The 25,539-nt window shown below is 37.1% G+C and overlaps 1 protein-coding gene across 1 annotated transcript in view; it reads left to right on the top strand.

Moving 5' to 3' along the window:
- LRIT3 (leucine rich repeat, Ig-like and transmembrane domains 3) overlaps positions 1 to 23,621 on the top strand; it is a 43,673-nt gene extending 20,052 nt beyond the window's left edge. Inside the window, exons 3-4 of the mRNA XM_022567160.2 lie at positions 6,783 to 7,088; positions 8,475 to 23,621. Of these exons, the coding sequence (XP_022422868.2) occupies positions 6,783 to 7,088; positions 8,475 to 9,598 (1,430 nt within the window). The 3' untranslated portion in view covers positions 9,599 to 23,621. The remainder of the gene's footprint in view (positions 1 to 6,782; positions 7,089 to 8,474) is intronic.
- Positions 23,622 to 25,539: the final 1,918 nt, after the last annotated feature.

Genomic DNA, 25,539 nt, shown 5'->3' with positions numbered 1-25,539 from the left:
CAGTAGTTGTGGCACACGGGGTTCAGTAGTTGTGGTTCATGGACTCTAGAGAGCAGGCTCAGTAGTTGTGGCACACAGGCTTAGTTGCTTTGCGGCATGTGGGATCTTCCTGGACCAGGGGTCGAACCTGTGTCCCCTGCATTGGCAGGCAGATTCTTAACCACTGCACCACCAGGGAAGCCCTTTTCTTGTTTCTTGAGGTGAGATTGAATTGTTATAAACTTCCCTCTTACAAATGCTTTTGCTGCGTTTTGGGTTGTCGTGTTTTCGTTGTCATTTGTTTCTATGGATTTTTAAATTTCCTCTTTTATTTCTTCAGTGATCTCTTGGCTGTTATCCTCCATGTATTTGTGTTTTTTACAGTTTTTTTTCTCCTGTAATTGATTTCCAATCTCATAGCCATGTGGTCAGAAAAGGTGCTTGGTTTGATTTCAATTTTCTTAAATTTTCCAAGGCTTGATTTGTGACCCGAGATGTGATCTATTCTGGAGAATGTTCCGTGTGCACTTGAGAAGAAAGTGTATTGTGCCACTTTTGGGTGGAATGTTCTATAAATATCAAGTAAGTTTATCTGGTCTATTGTGTCATTTAAAGCTTGTGTTTCCTTATTTATTTTCTGTTTGGATTATCTGTCCATTGGTGTAAGTGGGGTGTTAAAGTCCCCTACTATTATTGTGTTACTGTTGATTCTCCTTTCATGGTTGTAAACATTTGCCTTATGTATTGAGGTGCTCCTATGTTGGGTGCATAAACATTTATAATTGTTATAGCTTCTTCTTGGATTGATCCTTTGATCATTATGTAGTATCCCTCCTTATCTCTTGTAACAGTCTTTATTTTAAAGTCTATTTTATCTGATACGAGTATTGCTACTCCAGCTTTCTTTTGATTTCCATTTGCATGGAATATCTTTTTCCATCCCCTCACTTTCAGTCTGTATGTGTCCCTAGGTCTGAAGTGGGTCTCTTGTAGACAGCATATATATGGGTCTTGTTTTTGTATCCATTCAGCCTGTCTGTGTCTTTTGGGTGGGGCATTTAATCCATTTACATTCAAGGTTTTTATTGATATATATGTTCCTATTACCATTTTCTTAATTGTTTTGGGTTTGTTTTTGTGGGTCTTTCTCTTCTGTTGTGTTTCCCGCCTAGAGGAGTTTCTTTAGCATTTGTTGTAGAGCTGGTTCGGTGGTGCTGAATTCTCTTAGCTCTTGCTTGTCTGAAAAGCTTTTGATTTCTCCATCGAATCTGAATGAGATCCTTGTTGGATAGAGTAATCTTGGTTGTAGGTTTTTCTTTTTCATCACTTTAAGTATATTCTGCCACTCCCTTCTGTCCTGCAGAGTTTCTGCTGAAAAATCAGCTGATAACCTTATGCGGATTCCTTTGTGTGTTATTTTTTGTTTTTCTCTTGCTGCTTTTAATATTTTTTCTTTGAATTTAATTTTTGTTAGTTTGATCAATATGTGTCTTGGTGTGTTTTTCCTAGGGTTTATTCTGTATGGGACTCTCTGTGCTTCCTGGACTTGGGTGACTGTTTCCTTTCCCATGTTAGGGAAGTTTTCCACTATAATCTCTTCTAATATTTTCTCAGACCCTTTCTTTTTCTCTTCTTCTGGGACCCCTATAATTCGAATGTTGGTACATATAGTGTTGTCCCAGAGGTCTCTGAGATTGTCTTTAATTCTTTTCATTCTTTTTTCTTTATTCTGCTCCTGGGCAGTTATTTCCACCATTTTGTCTTCCAGCTCACTTATTCATTCTTCTGCCTCAGCTATTCTGTTATTGATTCCACCTAGTGTATTTTTCATTTCAGTTATTGTGTTGTTCATCTCTGTTTGTTTATTCTTTAGTTCTTCTAGAACTTTGTTAAACATTTCTTGTATTTTCTCAATCCATGCCTCCATTCTGTTTCTGAGATTCTGGATCATCTTTACTATCATTACTCTGAATTCTTTTTCAGGTAGATTGTCTATTTCCTCTTCATTTATTTGGTGTTGTAGGTTTTTACCTTGCTCCTTCACCTGTGTCATATTTTTTTGCCATCTCATTTTTTTTTTGTTTTATGAGTGCGTTTGTGTTCCTGTCTTACTAGTTGTTTGGCCTGAGGCTTCCAACACTGGAGTTTGTAGGCTATTGGGTAGAGCTGGGTCTTGGTGCTGAGATGAAGACCTCACTTCAGTGAATATTCCCTCAGATCTGAGGTTCTCTGTTGGTCCAGTGGTTCAGACTCCTCCCACCACAGGAGATTTGGCCCAACCCCCAGCGGTGCACTTAAGGGTTCCTCCCGTCTCCTTGGACATCAGGGTCCCCCACCAGCGGCTGGCAGGTGCCCTAGTTGTGGGGAGATACTAACTCAGTGTCTTCCCACACCGCCATCTTGACTGCCCTTCAGAAAGTTTAAAATTTTGATGACATCCGATTTATCAGTTTTTCCTTTTATAGTTAGTGATTTCTGTGTCCCATCTAAGAAATATTTACTTACCTACAGGTCACAGAGATATTCTTTCTTTATAGTTTTAACTTTTATATTCAGTTTTTAGCTTTATATTCTTAGCTTTTATACTTATGACTGTAAGCTCAAAATAGTTTTCGAGTATAGTGTGAGGTAGAAGTTGAGGTTTATTTGTTCCCAAGCAGGTGTCCAGTAGTTCTAGCACCATTTGTTGAAAAGACTTTACTTTCCCTTTTGAATTGTTAAGTATAACTGCCTCCACAAAACTGACTGAGGCATGGATTTTGCCTTCAAGAGCTTATAGTCTGCAGAATAACTTTTGTACTAGAATTTATCGCTGACTTTTCATAAAGAATAGCACATCCAACTACCGTGATGCAGGAAAAACATTACCCTTTTAGAAAAGAGACAAGGCAAAGTTCTTTTGCTCCATCCAAGAATAGTTATATAAAATAAATTACTTAATGCAAATTGCTGATTGTGGTTGGTGCTTTGCCTTGAAGGAATGCAGTACAAGTAATAGTTTAACTTCAGAGAGTTCTTGTACTTTGTCCCCAGAAGAAAAAACACTTGAATGTGTTCAGCCCTCATATTACTATTATCATTCAGGCTTTAAAAGTTGTACCCTTGACCTTAGATATTTCATAGCTTGAATAAATATTTTATTTTTGAGGGATTTAAAAATATTTACTCCTGGTTTACATAACTTTTAGATATAACCAATTGGATTTGTTTTTTAAAGAATTTTGTTTCACCATTAACACATTTTTATAATAGTTTCAAAGCATAAATGAAAATGTTAACTTTATAGCTCTTGATCTTTCCCTTTATAGACATTTATGCTCCAGACATCACTACTTTAACACTTGTTATTTGTAGATGACAGCACTTACAGCTGCCACCCATGCTCTAGATGTTTTTAGGTGACAAAGAGATGAGTTATGGTGGAAGAAGTATTAGACTAGGAGGCTCAAACACATGGGACTTAGGACTCTCAGCTACTTACAAAGTCAAGGCAGTACTTTCTTTGTGCCTTAATGTCTGGTATGAAATTGGAAGAATCATACTAGCTTCCCAAGGTCAGTATAAAACATATACACAGTTGTTGAGAATGAGAGCTTTAAGATCAGGATATCAAGGTTCATATCCTGACTGCATCCAGTTGTGTGACCTTGGGCAGATTCCTTTACTTCCCTGAGCATTTTCTCATCTTTAAAATGAGGATGATACTAATATTATCCACCTCATGCTATTGTGAGGACTGAGATAGACAAACGCTTTAGCATGGTCTCTCTCTTTTCCATGGTCTCTCACGTTTCTCTTGTGAACAGAGGTAGACACTGCGACTGCCTTTTGTTCTGAACTGTCTTTTCAAGAGATACCACTTTGGAAAGCAGAGATATGTCTCCCTCCAGAGCAAAGGGTAGATATGCTTACTACCCAATGTAATAAAGATAATGTCTCCTTCCAGATCTGTGATTAATAAATTATTCTTCATCTTTGACTAGGAGTCTTGTATCTTCTACCAATATCCATAAAACAGTGGCAAACTGGGATGAGTTGGTCACCCTAAAGTAGGGTAAAGTGTCGACCCTTTACAATTCTTGATAAGTGCAGTATTTGCCACATAGGAAGCAACCAATAACTGTCATCTTGTGTTGTTATTATTTTATTTTATTTTTTTAAATTTTATTGAAGTATAGTTGATTTACAATGTTGTGTCTAATTTCTGCTGTACAGCAAAGTGATTCAGTTATACGTATATATATTCTTTTTCATATGGTTTATCACAGGATATTAAATATAGTTCCCTGTGCTATACAATAGGACCTTCTTATTTATCCATCCTATATGTAATTGTTTACATCTGCTAATCCCAAACTCCCAGTTGTGCCCCCGCACCTCCCCTACCCCTTGGCAACCACAAGTCTGTTCTCTATATCTGTAAGTCTGTTTTTGTTATTATTTTATAAAGAAAAAATCTGACATACCAACTCAAAGTGTTTTGAAAGTATGAAGCGTTCTACACATGTTATTTATTTTTGTTTTAAGCAATTAAAAAAATTTTTTTAATTAATTTATTTTTTGGCTATGTTGGGTCTTCATTGCTGCGTGCAGGCTTTCTCTAGTTGGGGTGAGCGGGGGCTACTCTTTGTTGTGGTGCGTGGGCTTCTCATTGCGGTGGCTTCTCTTTTTGCAGAGCATGGGCCCTAGAGTACACGGGCTTCAGTAGTTGTGGCACATGGGCTCAGTAGTTGTGGCACACGGGCTTAGTTGCTCTGCGGCATGTGGGATCTTCCCAGACCAGGGCTCAAACCCATATCCCCTACATTGGCAGGCAGAGTCTTAACCACTGCACCACCAGGAAAGTCCCTACACATATTAATTATTATATGACAGAGTGAATTTGATGTTTGTTGGCAGGTTGAGTAGAATTTAAGTCAGTATTAGAGAACTGCTCATAGATTCACAGAACTAAGTGTAAGAGGAGGAAGGTCAAGGTAATTCACCCATGAAAGAAAAGAAGTTTCTAATATGGAAGATAATAAAAACAGCAAACTTTACCAATACTGGCAGAGAAATATGAACCACTCACAAAGTGCTGTTATAATAAAAATAGGCATAAACAGAAATCTAGAATTTATGAATGGACAGTTAAATCTTCCACCAGGGTTAGATTTTTTTAAACTTGCTGTTCTGTCTTTTCTCCTTACAAATCAATGTATAATTCACTGCACAACGACAAATCTTTTTGAGATGAGTCTTTTCCAGCCTTGGGCTTTTTATGTAAGGCTGGTATGGGGCATCGCCCTTAAGATCCTTAGGGAGATTTTTGTCTGACTGAATGCTCTGAAGCAGCACCATCTTAGATTCTTCTGAGATCTTAGCAACTAATTGTATAGAACCACCCACATGCATTTGACTTTTATTCTGAAGCCCTTTCTTAATCTGAGAATTTTGGAGAGGCTGGGTGTAAGAAACAGTTTTATAATTGAACTTAGCAAGTTTTAGTTCCTTTACATTTAACAGTTCTTCCTTGAGCTGTTGTCTCTCCTTTACATTTTACTATGAGCAGCAAGAAGACACCAAGCAGCAGTTTCAACACTGTGTAGAAATATCCTTAGTCAGAACATTCATTTCATTGAGTACGTTTTCTACTTCCCATGTTAACCACAGGTGATACTGTTGCTAAACCTTCTGCTACTCCATAACAATGGTGCCTTTTCCTCTAGTTTCCAATAACATTTTTCTCACTTTTCTTTAAGCTTTCACTGATAGCCTCTTTGAAGGACACAACACTTCGGTTAACAGTTCTGAAAGCTGAGGCAGATCCTGAAGGCATTTGCAACTGGAGGCTGTCAGCTAACTGTATTCCCTGCTGCTGATCCTCTCTTGAAAGGGGATTTGAGCAGTGCACCTCCGTGGCCACCACATGTAACACTCATGCCAAGCCATGTTCTACCAGTTTTTCCAATCTTGTCTCCTAACATTGCCTGCATCTCACTCTATACTTTTGCTACAACAACTTGTACTACCTCAGTATGCCTTAAAATCACACAAAATCATGACATATTGCAGGCTGAGTTAGTTGCCTCACAGCACCCTATAATAATACTTATGATAATATAAATACTTTCGGGCTTCCCTGGTGGTGCAATGGTTGAGAGTCCGCCTGCCGATGCAGGGGACATGGGTTCGTGCCCCGGTCCGGGAGGATCCCACATGCCGTGGAGCGGCTGGGCCCGTGAGCCATGGCCGCTGAGCCTGCGCGTCCGGAACCTGTGCTCCGCAACAGGAGAGGCCACAACAGTGAGAGGCCCGAGTACCCCCCAAAAAAAAAAAAAATATATATATATATATATATACACACTTTCATGGCACCCTAGAAATTTATCACTGTATTTATGTCATTCTTTGGTACTTGGATTCAAATCTCGACTCTGACATTGCTTAGCTAAATGACTTCGGTCAAGTTATTTGGTTTCTCTGTGTCTCGGCTTCTTCATCTTTACAATGGGGAAATAATATTCTTTTCATAGAATTGTTGGGATTAAATCAGTTAATACAGGTTAAGTGCTTAGAACAGAGCCTAGTACAGAGTAAATGTTCCATAACTGTTAGCTATAATCATTAATGATCTGAACTGACAAGATATATTGATTTAGGTGGCTGGAGTGCAGAGCAAAACTGACAGAGAGGTGACTCTGATCCTTCAAAGCACTTATGTTTTTAGGGCCACAGTGTAGAAATGCCATCCCACGAGGCTGTGATGTAAACAGAAGTCATCAGGAAAACCTTTATCAACCTTTTCCTCCCTTCTGGTCTAGGCCTGCAGGACAACCCATGGTTCTGTGACTGTCACATTTCCAAAATAATGGCATTGTCAAAAGTTGCTGACCCTGTGGTAGTACTTCTTGATCCACTGATGGTTTGTAGTGAACCGGAACGCCTCACAGGGATTTCGTTTCAGCGGGCTGAGCTGGAGCAGTGTCTGAAGCCATCAGTGATGACCTCGGCCACCCAGATCACGTCTGCTCTGGGCAGTAATGTTCTGCTGCGGTGTGATACCACTGGCTACCCTACCCCGCAGCTCACCTGGACCAGACCAGACAGCTCGCCAGCTAATTATACAGGTATCTTCTTAATTCAGGCCTTTGAAACAAGGAGTTTACAAATGACTGAACTTAATCTTATGTTTTTGTATGATTTGAGATTGGCTGGTTATTTCTAATAAAATAGGCTAAGATTGTTGAATGGAAGAAATTTGAAAAGTATACTTTATTGATTAATATTTTCCTCAGTTTGTCTGATTAACTATGTAGATGAAATTAGACAATCTGATTTCTTTCTTAGATGGAAAACAACATGACGCAGTGGATGGATGGTTGCAGATAAAGCCTTTGTCTTTATCTTTCCTCCATCATCTTGGATACTGCTCACTTTAAAATGTATAACAATTACAATTTCCTTAAGGGAATTTCAAACAAGTTTCTTATTTTTGAATGATTATTCAAATAATAAATTACAGAGGAACTTTATTATGAGGCAAAAAGTATAATTTTTAAAAATATCGATTACACAGGTTTTTAGATCCTACTATGACCAAATCAGTGCTTTGGCCTTAGTTTCAATAGTGATATTCTGATGAGTAAAGGGATATATTTTTCAAATTCTTCCAAATTAAATTTAAATTGAGGCTGAAATAATGAAACCTGATAGAATTAAAAACAAAAGTCAAGGCCTAAGCCCACAGTTTAAGGCAGTGAGTTAAATTTGAAGCTACTGAAATACCACTCTGTGCATATTATTATTCTTCAGAAAGCTTCAGAAATCAAGACAGAAAGGAAATATGTTCAGATTTTAGTGTTTAGGAAATTAAAATTCCAATTTTGCAAACACTATGTATTATTCCATAAATAAAAACCTCATTGTTTACTTGTTTATCTAAATTAAATATACTGTGAAAGCTAAGAATAGAAATTATGACTCCTCCATGCCAGAAAATGGTCCACTATGCCTTCTGACTATGTGGATAGTTAACACTTTATTACAATGAAAAAGTATTTTGAGAAATATTTAAGTAAGGTCTTGTGATAAACATTTTACAGAATCACAGTGGGTTAAAATTGGAAGGGATATTTGAAATCACTTTGTCTTATCCCCTTATTTTAAAAATGTGTAAACAGAGGCCTAAAGACACTAATTGGCTTGTCTAGAATCACATACTACTTAGTAAACAAAAGTTTACTAAGGCCAAAGTTTCTTAATTCTCAGCCCCATGTCTTTTTAAAATACTATTTCCCATAGAAACTTCATGGCACCCAGAATGTCCTACACTTCCATATAAACCATTTACAGAACCATTATCTGCAATCAGAGACTTGCAGCGTGCCATTTCCCTCTTGGTTTATGTGAGAGGTACGCGTGTAGAACCAGAAATTGTTGCCTTTTGAGTTGGCATGTTGCGTGAATCTTTTCTTTCTTTTATCTCACAGATTATGCATTTTTCTTTCTTCCAGTAATTCAGGAATCTCCAGAGGAGGGAGTCAGATGGTCCATAATAAGCTTGACAGGCGTTTCTTACATGGATGCTGGGGATTACAAATGTAAGGCCAAAAATTTGGCTGGGATGTCAGAAGCTGTGGTTACTGTGACAGTGGTTGGTGTTATCATGATCACCGTATCATCAGAAACTTCTGAAAGAAGAACTGGGGATCACCCTGAGCAAGAGGTCCAGCTGGGATCTAGAACATCTGCAACTCTACCTGGTTCATCATCGTCTCCCTGGCCTTATTCCTCCTCTTCTTCCTTCCCAGCTTCTTCCACTTTTCTTCCTACTTCTACTTCATCGCCTCCCTCCACTGCTTCCTTCTCCTTATCTCCTTTCTTCTCCTCCATTGTTTCTTCAGCCACAACTCCAAGCACTAGAATATCTACAAGCACTACCATGGCCAGCCGTCAGCCACTCCACCCAGATGGGAAAAGAAATGTCAAGGTGGAGATGGGTAGCGGTAAGCTTCCCCCAGCTAGTGCAAGTAAAAGAGAAGAGTTGGCATTGTTGGATCAAGCCCTGCCGATGGAAACGAATGCCACAATAGAAAATCTCCAGGTAGTCAGCGAAACCGAAGAAAGCGTGATCTTGATGTGGAACACCATTAACACCACGCAGAATTTGGAAGTGACTGTGTTGTATTCCAAGTATGGTGAGAAGGACCTGCTACTGCTTAATGCAGACTCCAGCAAGAACCAAGTCACCATAAGTGGCTTGTTGCCTGGTTGGCAATATATAGCATGTGTCTGTCCAAAAGGAATGCCTCCCCAGAAAGACCAATGTATCACCTTTTCTACTGACAGAGTTGAAGAAGAAGGTGATTCTCAAGGGTCTTTCCTTATGGTGGTGAGTGGTGCTGCCTGTGTTGTTGTCTTGCCATTGATTTTTTTCCTGTTGTACAAAGTTTGCAAACTTCAGTGTAAGTCAGACTCCCTCTGGGAAGATGATTTGGCGAAAGAGACTTATATCCAATTTGAAACGCTGTCCCCCAGGTCTCAAAGTGTAGGGGAACTTTGGACGCGAAGGCCCAGAGACGATTCAGAAAAATTGCTGCTTTGCTCTAAGTCAAGTGTGGAATCTCATGACTTTTAAAAGTGAGGGTTCTAGAGCAGAGTATTATTGCTAAGGTTTTACAGCTCAGGCAAATGTGAGCTCCACAAAATTTCTTTCACAAAATTAAGGATCTAAGGGTATATAGTTGACCCTCTGTTTGGAAGACTTTTGGACACTTTCATATCCTTCATGAAAATCACAAATGGAGTGTGTTAAGTGTGCTTTAAGAAAATCATGAGACTTCTGAACTGAAAAGACAAATAAGTTTGATTTTTGTTGTGAAGAAAATGTCCACAGAAATAATTTTCAAGGTAGTGCTAAGTAAGTTAATAATATATTTTAGGATAATGTTTTAGTTCTTAAAAATAAATTCATGTGAAAATAGTCATAAAAAGTAAACTCTGAATTTTAAAAAGATAGTTTTTTGGGCAGTAAAGAAAGTTTAGTATAATGAGCTAAGCCTTGATGTTCACTCTTGTTCATAGTGCTTTACGGCATTTGCTGTGCACATTTGCTGCCATTGCCTTGTAGGTGAGAGTGGAATAGTACAGAATTTTGCATTCACTAAGGTTAAATGCAACCCCAAGGACAGGGAGAGCTCTAGCTCTTGGTACCATTATGCATTGCAACACGGTATAGTGGTATTTATATTGCAAGGAAGAAAACATTTTTCCTTAGAAATATAGGTACTAGCAAAAATAAGTTTAAAAAGAGGATCATGGAATAGTAAGGCCATTTTGAAGATAGTAACTGTTGCATTCTAATACATCTGCTAACAGACTGTATGGGGTCTTTTTAAAAAATGTGCTCATTTTAAAACAATCTCTTTAATATTTTGTTATGTACTCTTCTTTTCCCCTTCCCTCTTTTCTTCTCTCCCTCCCTCCCCTTACTTCCTTCACTTCTTTTTTTTCCTTCTGCTTTGTCAGAAGATATTCAGGTAGCAAAGGAACACAGCTAAAGTGTTTGTCTTTTGCCATGTTATATTTTGATTACCTGGATAGAGGGAAGAACTTTGAAAGTCTTTTAGATCCCAAAAGGATGTTTTAGGATTTTGAAAGAGCAAATTCAGTGGATTTATTTAGTCAAACTCTACGTTAAAAACATCAGGGAAATTGAATTGAAGTGGGTCACGTGATTAGATAGGAAAGGGGCTTCATAAATAAAATTTAGTTTTTTAAAAGAAATTTTTTTTCACCATATTTACTAAAGATTATATTCCCTTTACATTGAAGATTTTGGAGTGTAGAACAGATTTATACAGGTGTGTCAGGAGTCCTGAAATATGCTGAGAAGCAAGTTCTATATTTTATATAAGAAACAAATTGGCTTTAATTTGTTTGTACCACATTGTGGAAATTATAACACAAGCAGCTGCAGAATGAAAAACTGCTCATTCCAAATGGCATTTAATTAAAAGAAAAAGAGAATTCTAGTTTAGCCATAATCTGCGTATTAGAAGAAGACAAGCTTGGAGGGATGGCCTGCTCAGAACTCCCAAACTTCCCCTTCTTGTCTCCTTTCCTTTCCTTTCCAGCCTCTTTGTCCTTGGTGCTTTTATCACTATGTGCATTGTCTAATGATCTAACAGTTTTTAATTCAGTATTCATTGTTAGGATTTTTTGTTTGAAAAATACCTTTTTTTAAAAATTTTTTTAAAATTTTTTTGTGGTACGCGGGCCTCTCACTGCTGTGGCCTCTCCCGTTGCGGAGCACAGGCTCCGGACGCGCAGGCTCAGCGGCCATGGCTCACGGGCCTAGCCGCTCCGCGGCACGTGGGACCCTCCCGGACCGGGGCACGAACCCGTGTCCCCTGCATCGGCAGGCGGACGCTCAACCACTGCGCCACCAGGGAAGCCCGAAAAATACCTTTTAAAGACAGTTTTGTGTTTAACTTCAACTTATGTTAGATAATTTATTTTAAATTTAATGATTACAAAAATGTGCATTTCTTTACTCTAAAGACATCATGGAATTTCATTGCCATATTTAAAAGGCTCATATAAACAGACTGCCAAAATACTACCCCATTAGAAATAGTGTGGGAGAATGTTACAGACTACTGAGCCAAAAGACATCCAAATTGTACAAAGGCAGGTTATTTGTCAAGAAAGGAGACTTGGACCATCCTAATGAGATAAATTACTGACTGCTCTCATAATTAAAGTCAAGTGAAGCCTGGACTTAATTTTGCCAAGTGAAGAAAAGGTAATTGGTGGTGTGAAGGGGATAGAAACAGCAGGAGAAAGCACCTTTGTCATCCTCAACTTGGACTTGGCACACGAGGTGAGTTGCAAGTAATTTGTTACTCATAGTAAGATAAATTAAATTATAAATCATCTACTTTCTAAAAATACATACGTTTGAACGTAGTCAAGGTTATCCTGATGATATCATTGCTCTTATGTTCTTACAGTATGCTTCCTTGAGTGGGAGAGAAAGGTTGACGTTATAGCAAGTGGCATGGAATTCCACATAAGCAACAGCCCGTTTATCAGTGTCACCATATGCATTGTGAAGAGCACTCATAAATGATAGATAGCAATATATGTGGTAATTAAATATGATTACAATATTTTACTTTCAGACAAAATATATCTGAGGTTGTAAAACTCAGGATACATGGTGAGGGTGTGTCACATGTGAGGCTATCATCAGTGATGTGCTATGACATAAAAGATGTTGAGAACTCCAAGCAAATAGTTTATAATGGCCAGAAAAGCAAACCCTAAATAGAGTCAGACAGGTGCCTTGGGAAACTTTTGCAAAAAGTTCAAAGAAAAAAAATTTTGACCCAGGGACTTGAGTCTCAGAAAGGGATTATGGCTAACAAAGAGAGATTTAAACACACACACACACACACACACACACACAAACTGCTGAATAATTATGAAATAATTCTAATAAAATGGAAGAAAGCTTAGGAAAGCTGAATGGCTATTTAGTAATCTCAAATTTCAAATGATATATATAAAAGGTATAAAGAAGGAAGAGTGGCCAAGGATGAGCATAGAAATTAGCAAATTTATTATAAAAGTGTCATAAATTAAGTCCCCAAATAAATCAAGGCCAAAAAAATGGTAAATTTGACCAGAAGGAACTATAAGCCTTGTTTTTTTTTAGTCAAAAATAACAAGGAAATAATAAGTCTACTGCTTAGAGATGATAACAGAAGGTATATCAGAGAAGTAGCAGAATCATTTAACTCCTGTTTTTCCTTCTCTCTTTCCCATCCCTTTCTTTCCCTCTTTCCTTCCCTTTTCTAGATGGGTTTTTAAGCTGAATATGGAGAACAAATTATGAGAAGTGGGAATTTCAGCCCAAGATAGATAAGGGATTAGTAAACTAACTCCAAGGTATTTAAAATGAGACCAGATATATTAGGTACCAGGGTGGTAACAGAATTTTCAGCCATAATCTCAGAGCTACTGTTTTTGAAAAGTATTTGAAAAGTCATGACAAATAGGAGAAATACTGCAAGACCACAGATGGGTAAGTTTCATCTTTATTTTTAAAGAGGGGACTAGGGTGGATTCTGGAAATTATAGACAACTTGATTCATGTTTACAGATTTGACAATAGGTTGTTAAAAGGCTTGTTTTTGAGCATGCAGAAATGAATGTTATGGTCATTAGGAGTCAACAAATGTCAACCTAGGAAAAGGTTTGATAAACTAAAATGGTTTATTTTTAGGTTACTAAGCTGATAGATAAAGGACTGCTTGAAAATCGAATAGCAGCTTGTTACTGGTGTTTGTTTTGACTTGTTGGAGTAATATAGGTTGCCTCCTCTCAATAATGTCTAGAAATGGCTTTATATATTACGAAAAATTCTCTAGTAGAATGCCCTTACCCTATTCAATTCAGTATTTTTATAAGTGACTGGATGAACATAGGCTTCTCGACTCTGCAGAGGACATGAAAATAAACAGGGTATCTTATTTTGGTGCTTCTCAAACTTTTCCTTGGAATATTCCTAATTGAAGGGGAAAGTAAAACTGTATGGCTGGAGAGACCAGGGCAATTGTCCTAAGTATCTGGCAGAAGAGAGATATTTCTGTGAATTATTCTGTCTTAATTAAAACCCATGTGAATTTGCATTCTATGGCATAATTTTTTAAAATATAAAATAACTCTCCCTCTCTCATTTCTTTAGGGAAAATTGACATTTCTGTGCCTTTGAACATCTTGGTACAGAGTACCCCAGAGATACTCTCCTTATCTTCACCCAAGTCAGTTATAAAAACCAGATAGAATAGGGTAAAGGACATATTTGAGGATATTTGAATTTGCATATAAGAACTGAATTATATTTTTAAAAATAGGGTAAAGGACAGAGACCTGTGGCTTTCTATTAGAGACTATTTCATGTAGTATGAAACCATCAGTGAACATATTTATATGATAGGTGAAGGAACCAAATCTTGAAAATTATCTTAGTAAGATGGCATATTAAAGCTAACAGGGATAAATGAAGATTTTGTGTTTGGATTAGAATAAATATGGGCATTCAAGTAAAAAAAAATCTGTGACTTTACTTGATTACAATCATTCTATGAACCAATAGAGTTATGTACAGTAATTGCTAAAAATGCTAGTGTTAAGTTACTTCAATATAAGTAATAGATCAAGGAAGGTAAGAGTTCTGCTGTATTCTACATTAACAGACCATTTCTACAGGATCAGGTTTAATTTTGGATGCCAAATTTAAATAATTATGGACCTTGATAACAACTATGGACTATCCATAGGAAGGTACCTAAGATCACCAAGCATCTGGAAATTTTATCATGCAAGAAAGCGTTAAGGACTGGAGCAGGCTGTGGGGAGACCAGACTAGCTTAGTGCAGCACAAGGCACTAACTCTTTCCCTGGAGCACTATGCTTAGGAGCGGCTGCTTAGGTTGTTAAAATGGAGGCTACTGGGTTCTACAGGTAGAAATTCAAATTCAGCAGCCTGGGGCCTTGGAAACCGCAATTTGACACTCAACCCAGGGGAATGATGCAGGTGATGTAATGACTTTGAGAAACACTGTTCTATGCAATGGATACAGAAGCAATACTGCAATTACAAAGAAGCAGAGTGGCTCCACATTAAAAACAAACAACTTCTTTTTTTGCCAACAACCAGCGTTAGAAAACAGTGGAGTAAGACATGTTATTATAATATTACTCAGGATGTTCATGGATATTCCAGAAGTCAGGAATGATGCAAAGACACAGTGAAGGACATTGTGGACTAAAAGTTCAATCATTTGGACTATAGCAGAAAGAAATGAAAATTAATAAAATTGTATCTTTTGGTTTCTGTGGAAAGAGAATGCTAACATTTGTATTAAGTAGCCTCTTTTTGTTTAATGATAATAAAATTGATTTTGTATGTAAACATATGAATCTTGGTTTGTTTAAATAGTGGAAAAATTAGGCTATAAACTATTGGATAAGTTTGTGTTGTCCTCTTTTTATACAATTAATTTCAACTAAGTGGTTGAATGAGGGAGTCATTATAATTTTTCTTCTCCTTGCTATAGGGTATAACACTGATGACTCATTCCTTAACTATTCAGGGGAAAAAAAACCCAATGTTTTTTATGTATTATTTTGATATAATTTATATACACAGTTAAGTCCTTACAGAAAAGTAGCAATTTTCCTATCATTGCCATTATTTTAATATACCATTTATTAAGTGTGCTAGTTGTTTTTAAGGAATTTCCCAAGTGTTTAACATTGTGACAGTAGTAAGGAGTTAAATTCTTGAAGTATTGTAGTTACATAGGTTTCCATTGATGCTGAATTCCTTATCATATTCTCTGTGGTTCCTAGGAGCAAAGAAATAAGGGTAAGAGTACAGAAGAATTTTGAGAGAAAACATCTCAAAAAAGCAAGATAGCAAGTCTGGAGGATAATGGTGGCCACCTGTATCCTATTTTCATGCATTCGTCCCTTCCCAAAGAACCTATTAGTTTAACAAAAAAATTTTAAAAATCACACATGACCACATTTTTAGCATTCATAGGAGATAGAGAATACCATGAACCTCACATTGCTTGTAAGAGAAATAAACATCAAATTCCAACAGATGTCTTGCCATTGCTGCAAGCCTGGGGGTATGGAGAGTAAGAGAAGGAAGGCTCAAGAAAGAAAGAGGAGAGCTGAGAATACATGTGAAGCTGAGACAAAAATCACACCCAGAAAATAAAAGACAAACTAGTGCCAATATACTGACCTGAGGTTTGGGACTTGGTAGTTCATAGCTACAGGGAAGGGCCTTGAAAGTGAGTGGGACCAGAATTGGAAGCTTTGGAAAAGCATTGCTTCTAAGGGAGAAGGAGTCAGAAAAGTGTGGTACCCTTCAAAGATATGGCAATAAGAGAAAGGAAAGAAGCAAGAAGGGGGAAATTAAGGCAAATGCACTGATGTTCATCATTTAATACATTTAATTGTAGAACAAAGACTGAGACAAGAGTGGGTATATGGGTGGAAGGATAGTATGTGAGCATTGTACGTACTGACAGTAGAAATAATGCAACTAAAAAATGAGAGGAGAAGGAAGAGAAAAATAGAGTAGAAAAGATAATTGCCTGCTGTATAAGTAATATGTGGGAGTGAAAGGATACCATTTAAGAATTATAGACCAGATAGTAAAATGTTAAGTAGGAAGAGAAAGATTTAAAGGCATTTTGAAAGACCCTTTAAAACAAAAACAAAATGCATGCCTTCATTAAAAACCAAGGGAAATTAAAAAAAAAAAAAAAAAAAGGAAGCAAGCCACCAAATACAGAAAGATTAAAACTATTACTCTTTAAAGACAAAGAAAAACATCCTCAGGGCCTCCAGGCAAAAAGATCAAATTAGTTATAAGGTTAAGGAAATCAGGCTGCCATCAGACTTCTAAAAAGCCACATAAAAAACAAGGTACAGCAGAGGTGCATTTTCAGAAAATTCAGGGAAAGAAAATGCAAGCCAAAAGTTTTCTATACATTTATGCTGCCTTTTGAGGCTATAAGAGATAAAAAGCTATTTTCTCTTTTTCCTAAGAGGTGTAAACTTAGTGGCTTGAAATGTAGTGGTTTAAAACATTATATTTTGCACATGATTTTGTGGGTGAGGAATTTGGAAAGAGCTCTACTGGGTAGTTTATTTCTGATTCTATGGTGTCAGCTGGGATGACTTGGTTGGAGGATACACTTCCAAGATGACTTCTCTACTCACATATCCAGTGCCTTGGCAGGAACTGGGACATGGAAGGCTGGGTTTAACTGCATTCCCTTCCCTTCTCTGTAGTTTCAAGGCTCTGCACATGGTCTCTCTAGTTGAATCATCAGACTCCTATGTGGTGGTACAGGGACTCAAGAGACCAAAGCAGTAACTGACAGTCCTCATAAGATACATCCAGAGCAACATATTCTGTTGATCTAAGTAGTCCAGTCCAGAATCAAGGAGGAAGGTAAACAGACCCCACGTCTCAGTGGAAGTATGTAAAAAATGTATGGCCATCATCAATCCACCAAGTAGAACCTCCCACTAAGAAATTTTAAAAAGACCTTTCATTAGTTAACGCTTGTGTGAAAGCTAAAATCTAAGCATAAATTTCAGAATTTCTGCCCTGCATCGGCAGGTGGACTCTCAACCACTGCGCCACCAGGGAAGCCCAAAATCCTGTTTTTTTAATCAACAAAAGAGATGAACCACTAACTAATTTTAAAAAGGGAAAAGGCACAAATATACAGCATGAAATGACAAGAGAGAAATAACTATTGCTCACAGAAAATTTTAAAAAGCCATGAAGGACTACTTTGCATAACTGTATGTGTGTGAAGAAATTAGAAAACCTAGATGAAATGCATAGGAAAATACAATTTACCACAATGGGCCCAAGTGTTGATAGAAACATAAGCAGTGCAGTTATAACAGAATTAAAGGAAGTTATTAAGAAACTATCCTGCAAAAGTCATTAGGCTCAGATGATATAGTGGAATCCTGCAAAAGAGACCAGATAGTCTTAGTGCTACTTAAATTGCTCCAGAGAAAATGAAGGAAAACTTCCAAATTCTTCTTACAAATGGAGTATAACACTAATTTCTAAATATGATATAGTTTAAAACGGAGAAAATTCCAGATAAATATCATTTATGAATATTGATGCAAAAAATCCAAAATAAAATTTTAGTTAACAGACTTCAATACCACATTAAGAAAACATCATGACCGGGCTTCCCTGGTGGCGCAGTGGTTGAGAGTCCGCCTGCCGATGCAGGGCACACGGGTTTGTGCCCCGGTCCGGGAAGATCCCACATGCCGCGGAGCGGCTGGGCCTGTGAGCCATGGCTGCTGAGCCTGCGCGTCTGGAGCCTGCGCTCCGCAACGGGAGAGGTTACAACAGTGAGAGACCTGCGCAAAAAAACCCAAAAAAGGGAGGTATTAACCAACTCAATTAGACAAGAGAAAACAAAGGTATAAAAACTGGAACAGAAAAATAATTAAAACTAACTCTGTTTGAGGGTGACATAATAGTAATGCTAGAAAACCTGGAGAATTAGTGATAAAAACAACTCAATAAAAGAAATCAGCAAGGTGGCAAGGTTAATAAAATTAACACACCAAACTTAATAACTTTCATATAAGCAAATAATAACTACTAGAAGATATTTTGGAAAAGAAAACCCTGTTTACAATAGCAAGAAATCTAAAATACTTAGAAATAAATGAAATGTGAAATATTTAAATAAGGAAAAAAATCACTCCTGAAAAATATAAAACTAAATTCAAACAGAGAGAAAGACAGCCTTTAATCTTGATTAGATGGTTCCAACATCATCAAAATATAATTTCTCTCAAAGTTAATTTATAAATTTAATATCCCAATAAAGATGAGCAGATACAAACTACTATATAAAAAATAGATAACAAGGTCCTACTGTATAGCACTGGGAATTATATTCAATATCCTATAGTAAACCATAATGGAAAAGAATATAAATAAGTATAATTGAATCACTTTGCTACATACCTGAAACTAACACAATGTTGTAAATCAACTATACTTCAATTTAAAAAAAAATCCCAATAAAAATGCCAGTAAACTCTTTTTTATTTTTTCTGGAGCTAGACAGCTAGTTAGAAAGAAAGGGAAATAATAAGACATACATACATATATCTGTTTACTCTTGCAAAAGAAAACATAGGAAGGTTTAACCAGAAAGCAGTGAAATAGATTGCCTAAAGGGGTGTGGAGGTGGAAGGCAAGAGGGAAGAGGAGATTAATGTGGAGAAAATAGGGGAAAGAGGACACTTCTCTGAGTAAGCCTTTTTTTAAAAATAATTAATTAATTAATTAATTAATTTATGGCTGCATTGGATCTTCGTTGCTGCGCGTGGGCTTTCTTTTTAGTTGCTGTGAGCGGGGGCTACTCTGTTGCAGTGCACGGGCTTCTCACTGTGGTGGCTTCTTCTGTTGCAGAGCATGGGCTGTAGATGCATGGGCTTCAGTAGTTGTGGCTCGTGGGCTCAGTAGTGGTGGCTCGTGGGCTCTAGAGCGCAGGCTCAGTAGTTGTGGCTCGTGGGCTCTAGAGCGCAGGCTCAGTAGTTGTGGCTCACGGGCTTAGTTGCTCTGCGGCACGTGGGATCTTCCCGGACAAGGGCTCGAACCGGTGTCTGCTGCATTGCTTGGCGGATTCTCAACCACTGAGCCACCAGTGATGCCCGACTATGCCTTTTTGTATAGGTTTTTTTTTTTCCTTTTGGAAGCATATTAATGTTCTACATATTCAAAAATTAAGATGAAAACCTCAAGTATGGGAAAATAAAACTAAATGTAAGCAAAAACAAATCCCAACCATTTCTAATATATAACCTATCCACATTGAAGGGGAGAAGGAAGAAGTAATCCAAATAATTTGTTCTTGTTTTTAATTAAAATTTTTATTTTGAGATCATTGTAGATCTACATGCAGTTGTAATTGGGGAAGGGTGGGGATACCTCATTACAGCCCAGCAAGGGTGAAAGTCTAGGATCCCCAGTTGGCTTTTGCTGGCATGGGGTGGGGTTGGGACCCAGGTTTTTCTGTGATATTTGGTTAGAGTAGAGCAGTTAGTTATTGTCCAAAAGATTTCCGTCTTGCTAGGCTACGATTTGGCTAGAGAGAACAGGCTTTTGTTGTTTTGTGTTTATCTATGCCTATTGAAATTTCTGGATTGCTAGCTCCTTCAGTTCCAAGTGTGGGATACAGGAAGCAAAAAGAAAACCCAGGGAATTCACCGTCACGTCGTTCCTCAGATGTTGAGGTCCCTGGCTGGTCTGCCTTCTCTCCACCTTTCAGTCTTCTTATGTTTGTTTTATATATAAAGTCCAGGGTTTTTAGTTGTACTGAACAGAAGAAATAAAGAAAAGTATGTTTATCCTATCTTACTAGAAGTGGAAGTTTTCCTCAAATATCTTTTGAATACAGTCCTTTACTATATACTCTCAGTCTAGGGGGAGAAATTAACCCACAAATGAAGCTTGAACTCTTTTTTTTTTCTTCTAGATTTGTTTTTTGTAGTATTATAGGTGTAGCAATTCTAAAATTATTTCTTATGCGTTGTAGGAATAGATAAATGAGTGAATGGATTGATATTCTTGGAAACCAGGATTTTTACTGTGCAGGAAGATACAAATATGGGATAGGGAAAGGCAAGGAAAAAACTTTGTGGGGTAGATTGGAATTTGGAATTGAAGGTATGAACTATTTCATATCTGTCTATCTGTCTGTCCATCTGTCTATCTATCTTTATCATCTATCTATGTACATATGTTTTTCCTCTCTTAGCTCTACCTTTTGAACAGCTAGAAGCAATTATGCTCCAATAGTAATGAGCACACCTAGCACCCAAATCTTACCTTCTAAATACCATGCCACACTAAGAGGAACCCAAGTTTCCTTGGAGAAATAGCTGATTTCAAGACTGTGATGGGGAAGGTAACATTTTCTTGTGCCAGAATATAAGGAAGTGCTCAAAAAAAAAAAAATGATAGGGCAATGAATCCAGCTTGAAGGTTCTCCTTCTGGCTCAATCTGGGAAAATTTAAACAAAAATAAATAAAGACAGTAATAGTTTATAACTCACTGAATAAAATAGAAATCCATGAGTCATTACTGATAATATATAGTAGATGGTAGGTAGGTAGGTAAGTAGGTAGATAGATATATAGATAGATAGGTAGACAGACAGGTAGACAGACAGATATGAAATGAAAGCCCTTCCTTATAGCAGAAAGCTGATTGATAAATCAAGAGTCACCATTTTGTAATCATTAAAGATTGGTTTGGGTGAGAATTATCAATAAATGATAAATCCAGGTAAAATATTTGAGAAGGATCAGGATATTTGCATGGTCTCTAAATGTCTCCCCACAGATTGCTCACTGCTGCAATGGGAAACAATGGTTACTGTACCGTGGATGAGCAGAACAATCCTTTGACTGGATAGCAAAATGAACATCACTGATGGGAGACAACAGACATAACCTGCCTCAATATGTCATTTCCTGAGAAGGACACAATATCCCTTACTTAGTGTTCTGGCTGGGGATACAATAGAATGAATCTAATCATGAGAAAACAGCAGATAAACCCAAACTGAGGAACATTCTCAAAAATAACTGGCCTGTATTCTTTAAAAGTATGTCATTAAAGATAGAGTAAGAATTGTTCCAGATTAAATGAGAACAAAGACTAAATAACAACTAAATGCAATATGTTATCCTGGACTGGATCCTGGACTCTGAAGAGAAAAAAAGTATAAAGGACATTATTGAGATAATTGATGAAATTGGGATAAGGATGATTGATAAGGTAAAAGTATAATATTAAATTCTTTGAGTTTAATAGCTGTACTGAGATTATATAAGAGAATAAAGTCAATATTTGTGTTCTTAGAAGATGCATATATACTACTGAAGAGTAAAGAGGTGTGATGTATTATGATACATGCAGCCCAAACTTCAATATGTATTTGGAGAGAACAAGAGATTGGTAATGCAAATGTGGCAAAATGTCAGCAACTGGTGAATGTGGATAAAGCACATTTTGGAGTTCATTTGCAACCTTTTTGTAAGTTTGACATTGTTTCAAAGTAAAAAAGAGAAAAAAAAATACAGGCCAGTAGATCAAAGATTAGAATGAAGGTAGGAAATAGAAACCCAACTAAAGACCCACCTCTGAATTACAGATAGAAATCTGTTATGAAACTATTTTTTTCAGCTTGACAGAGTTTATGATTATCATCCTTTTTCATATGTCCAACCTGCATTGGAAAAAACACCAGAACTTCAATGAACATAAGTGATTAGATCAGGTTCCTCAGGTTGTTAAGGAAAGACTAACATTTAAGGAGAAGTAGTGAAAATTGAAAATTGACTCTGATGGGACTTCCATGGTGGTCCAGTGGGTGAGACTCCTCCGTGCTCCCAATGCAGGGGGCCTGGGTTCGATCCCTGGATGGGGAACTAGAGCCCTCAAGTATGCCGCAACTAAGAAGCCCTCATGCCGCAACTAAAAGATCCTGCATACCGCAATGAAGATGCTATGTGCCACAACTAAGACCCAGCGCAGCCAAAATAAATAAATAAATATTTTTTAAAAAGAAAATTGTCTCTGATATTAATGCAATTAAGATGCATCTCTAGACAGAATCGAACGGTTCATGTGTATTATTAGAATATGACTGCTTTGGGCAGGCATTTTTGGTATTTGTTTAAACATGATCTTTGCCATATGTCCAAACACACCATATCTATAGCCAGGGTCCAAACACAGCAGCTGATTCTCTTTCTTCTGGACAAATGGAGTAGTTTCCTTATCCCAGGGAAATACAAACTCAACATTCATCGAATTCTCTTTCCTTAGTAGTCCTTCACCTCCCTCCCCACACACCCCTGCCAATCCTGATATCATTTTACCCTTAGCAGAATCTTATTTCACTTTAGCAATTTGCACATTTGTAAAATTGGACACCTAGGGTTTTAGTTTTCAAAGCATTGCTCAAGGGGTGTATCCCAGCTTCTTGGCTTCTTTAAACATGCGGGTGCATCTGTGTGTTTGTGCTTATGTGCGCGCGTGACAATCTACTCCTGGATAAACTGGCCTTCTGGTACTGTCTTGGAATTCAAATAAAGTTCTTGATGTATGGCTACAAGTTTCTTCACTGTGGTCATGTTTTAGGAGCCAAACTCTGAGAAGGAAACAACTATGTCAGTCCATTTTCCAGGTGTTTAATATGTGTTATGATGATCAAGGAAATTCTTCTGGAGAATAGTTTTATGATTTTGATATCCACTAATATATTTAATAAGTGTGAGCTAGATTATTATCTCTTTATTCAATGGCAGTAAACAAAATCCTTAGAAAGGATAATAAAATATGCACATGTAATAATACTGAGGAGAGGAGGGGCGTGATGTATTATGATGTATGCAACCTATTCTTCAATATGTATTTCGAGAGAGCAAGAGATTAATGATGCACATGCAGCAAAATGTTAACAACTGGTGAATCTGGATAAAGGATATTTTGGAGTTATTTTCCCACCAAGAGAATCAAGGTCTCCTTACAGTCCTGTAAGTGGTCAAATATTTCTTTATTATTTCAATTTGAATTAATTTTTTCCTTGCTGAGATTGAACATCTGCTTTTATATTTTGGTTGTTTATGTTTCTTTTGTGAATAGCTTATTTTTGGACTTTTCACATTTTTCTAATGTGGACTGGTGGTCTTTGCCTTTTTAATTTATAAGAATATTTAAATATTAAGGATATTAATTGTACCTCTGCTACATATATCACAAATATTCTTCCCTTGCTTTTTATATGTATTTTAGCTTTATTTATGGTGTTTTTCATAGAGAGGTTTGTTGTATAGTTAAATCAGTCATGTTCACACTTACATATTGCTTAAAAAGGCCCTCCCATCCCCAAATTGCATATATATTCTCCAAATGTTCTCCTGCACTTATTACAGTTGTATTTTACTTTGAAGTTTTTAACTTATATGCAATTTTAATGTATGTATGATGTGAAGTGGAGAGCAGATATGATACAAACTATCAATGAGTTAAAATTAACTTAGTTTTGAAAATTTTAAGAATATTTCTTGAAACTTTACAATAAGAGATCAGATTTTATATATATATTTGAAATATATTTATAATAAAAATTAGGAAAAAAGAATATAATTGGAAAACAAAAAATAAACTTTGTTTCTGGCTATCTCTAATCTACACTGGGGGACAAGTGTACCAGAGATGTCTTGCCATTGAGGTGAAAGACATTCTATACATTCTAAGCACTATTGGAGGTGGGGGGCGGGGGGCGTGTGATGCTTTTTCCCTAGAGCAGAGTTCCCAACCTTGAATGCACATTGGAATCACCTGCTTTTAAATGCACTGATACCAGACCCCAGAGATTTTGATTTCCCTGGTCTGGGCCTACATATTTGGGATTTTAAAAGCTCCCCAGGTGATACACAATGCACAGCTGAGGTTAGAGCTTCTTCTTCTTTTTTTTTTTTTTTTTTTTTTTGCGGTACGCGTGCCTCTCGCTGTTGTGGCCTCTCGCGTTGCACAGGCTCCGGACGCGCAGTCTCAGCGGCCATGGCTCACGGGCCCAGCCACTCCGCGGGATGTGGGATCTTCCCGGACCGGGGCACGAACCCGCGTTCCCTAAATCGGCAGGCAGACTCTCAACCACTGCGCTACCACGGAAGCCCGGTTAGAGCTTCTTAATGATGCCTAACTGATATTATTTGCTAAAAGGTTAGCCATGATTCAAGTAAAGTTATGTCTCTAAAGTTTAGTTCTAAAGGCTTCACGTATCTGGGCTATAATCAGTTCAGATTATACAATCAGTTTAGATTACAGCCCAGAGGAATCACTAGGACTTGGCATTGGGTTGGATACAATCTTCATTTCCTTCTAGGTGCATCACGTAGACAATGGATTTTAGAAATCTGAAAAAGTGATGTGCTAAAAAGTTTTCAGAATAATTTCCCACAAGAGAGGGAATTTACTTTAGAAATTATCAATTTACCTTAGAAGTGTAACTATAGAAGCTTACCTTAGAAGTATAACTTTCTACTACGATTTCGTTGCAGATTCAAAATCAGAGATATTTGTGAGAGCTTTGTAAAGCAAAACTTTGGCACAAATGTGGTCATTAAAAAAAACATTTATTTATTTGGTTGCGCTGGGTGTTGGTTGGGCATTAGTTATGGCAGGTGGGCTCCTTAGTTGTGGCAGGTGGGCCTTTAGTTGTGGCATTCATGTAGGCTCTAGTTCCCTGACCAGGGATCGAACCCCGGCCCCCTGCATTGGGAGCTTGGAGTCTTATCCACTGTGCCACCAGGGAAGTTGCAGATGTGGTCATTTTTCATTTTCCTTTTTATAAAGTAATATGCTAATTGTGGATTTTAGAGTGATTTTTATTTTCTGTATTTGTAAGTAATGTTTTTACAATGAATACATACTACTTTTATCATCAGAAAACATACGTTATTTTTTAAATAAAATTTACATTTATATCATATGATTACGACTCTGTAAAAAAATATTCAGAAAGAATGCATTTGTTATATAAGTTGTTGTCTTATATAAGATGGTTATATGGTTATATGATGGTTGGGAATTTGGGCAATTAATTTTTTCCCTCTTGCTGTTTTTTTCTATTTTCCAAGTTTTCTACAATAATCATGTATTACTTCTATAAAGGAAAAATAATATATATTTAAACTAATTAAAAATTCATAATAGGCTCATATAAATCAGCCAAATATTCTTAATAACTTTCATTTTGTAAAAGCAATACAGCCATTTAAGTAGCATTCTTTGAAAAAGGATTTTATTTTAAACATTTTATTTGATTTAAATTCTTTTTCTTCTTAATAATGGTTTCTCAAGGGGGGAGAATCTACTTTTCCATCTTGATATTTTTGTGCAAGGAGGTATT

The sequence above is a fragment of the Delphinapterus leucas genome, chromosome 5 (assembly GCF_059928025.1).
Source record: "Delphinapterus leucas isolate spDelLeu-1000000601 "Yukka" chromosome 5, BTC_Dleu_Yukka2, whole genome shotgun sequence".
In the NCBI taxonomy this organism is placed as follows: Eukaryota; Metazoa; Chordata; class Mammalia; order Artiodactyla; family Monodontidae; genus Delphinapterus; species Delphinapterus leucas.
The sequence above is the reverse complement of the archived record's forward strand: the minus strand, read 5'-3'. Positions and strand labels throughout refer to the sequence as shown.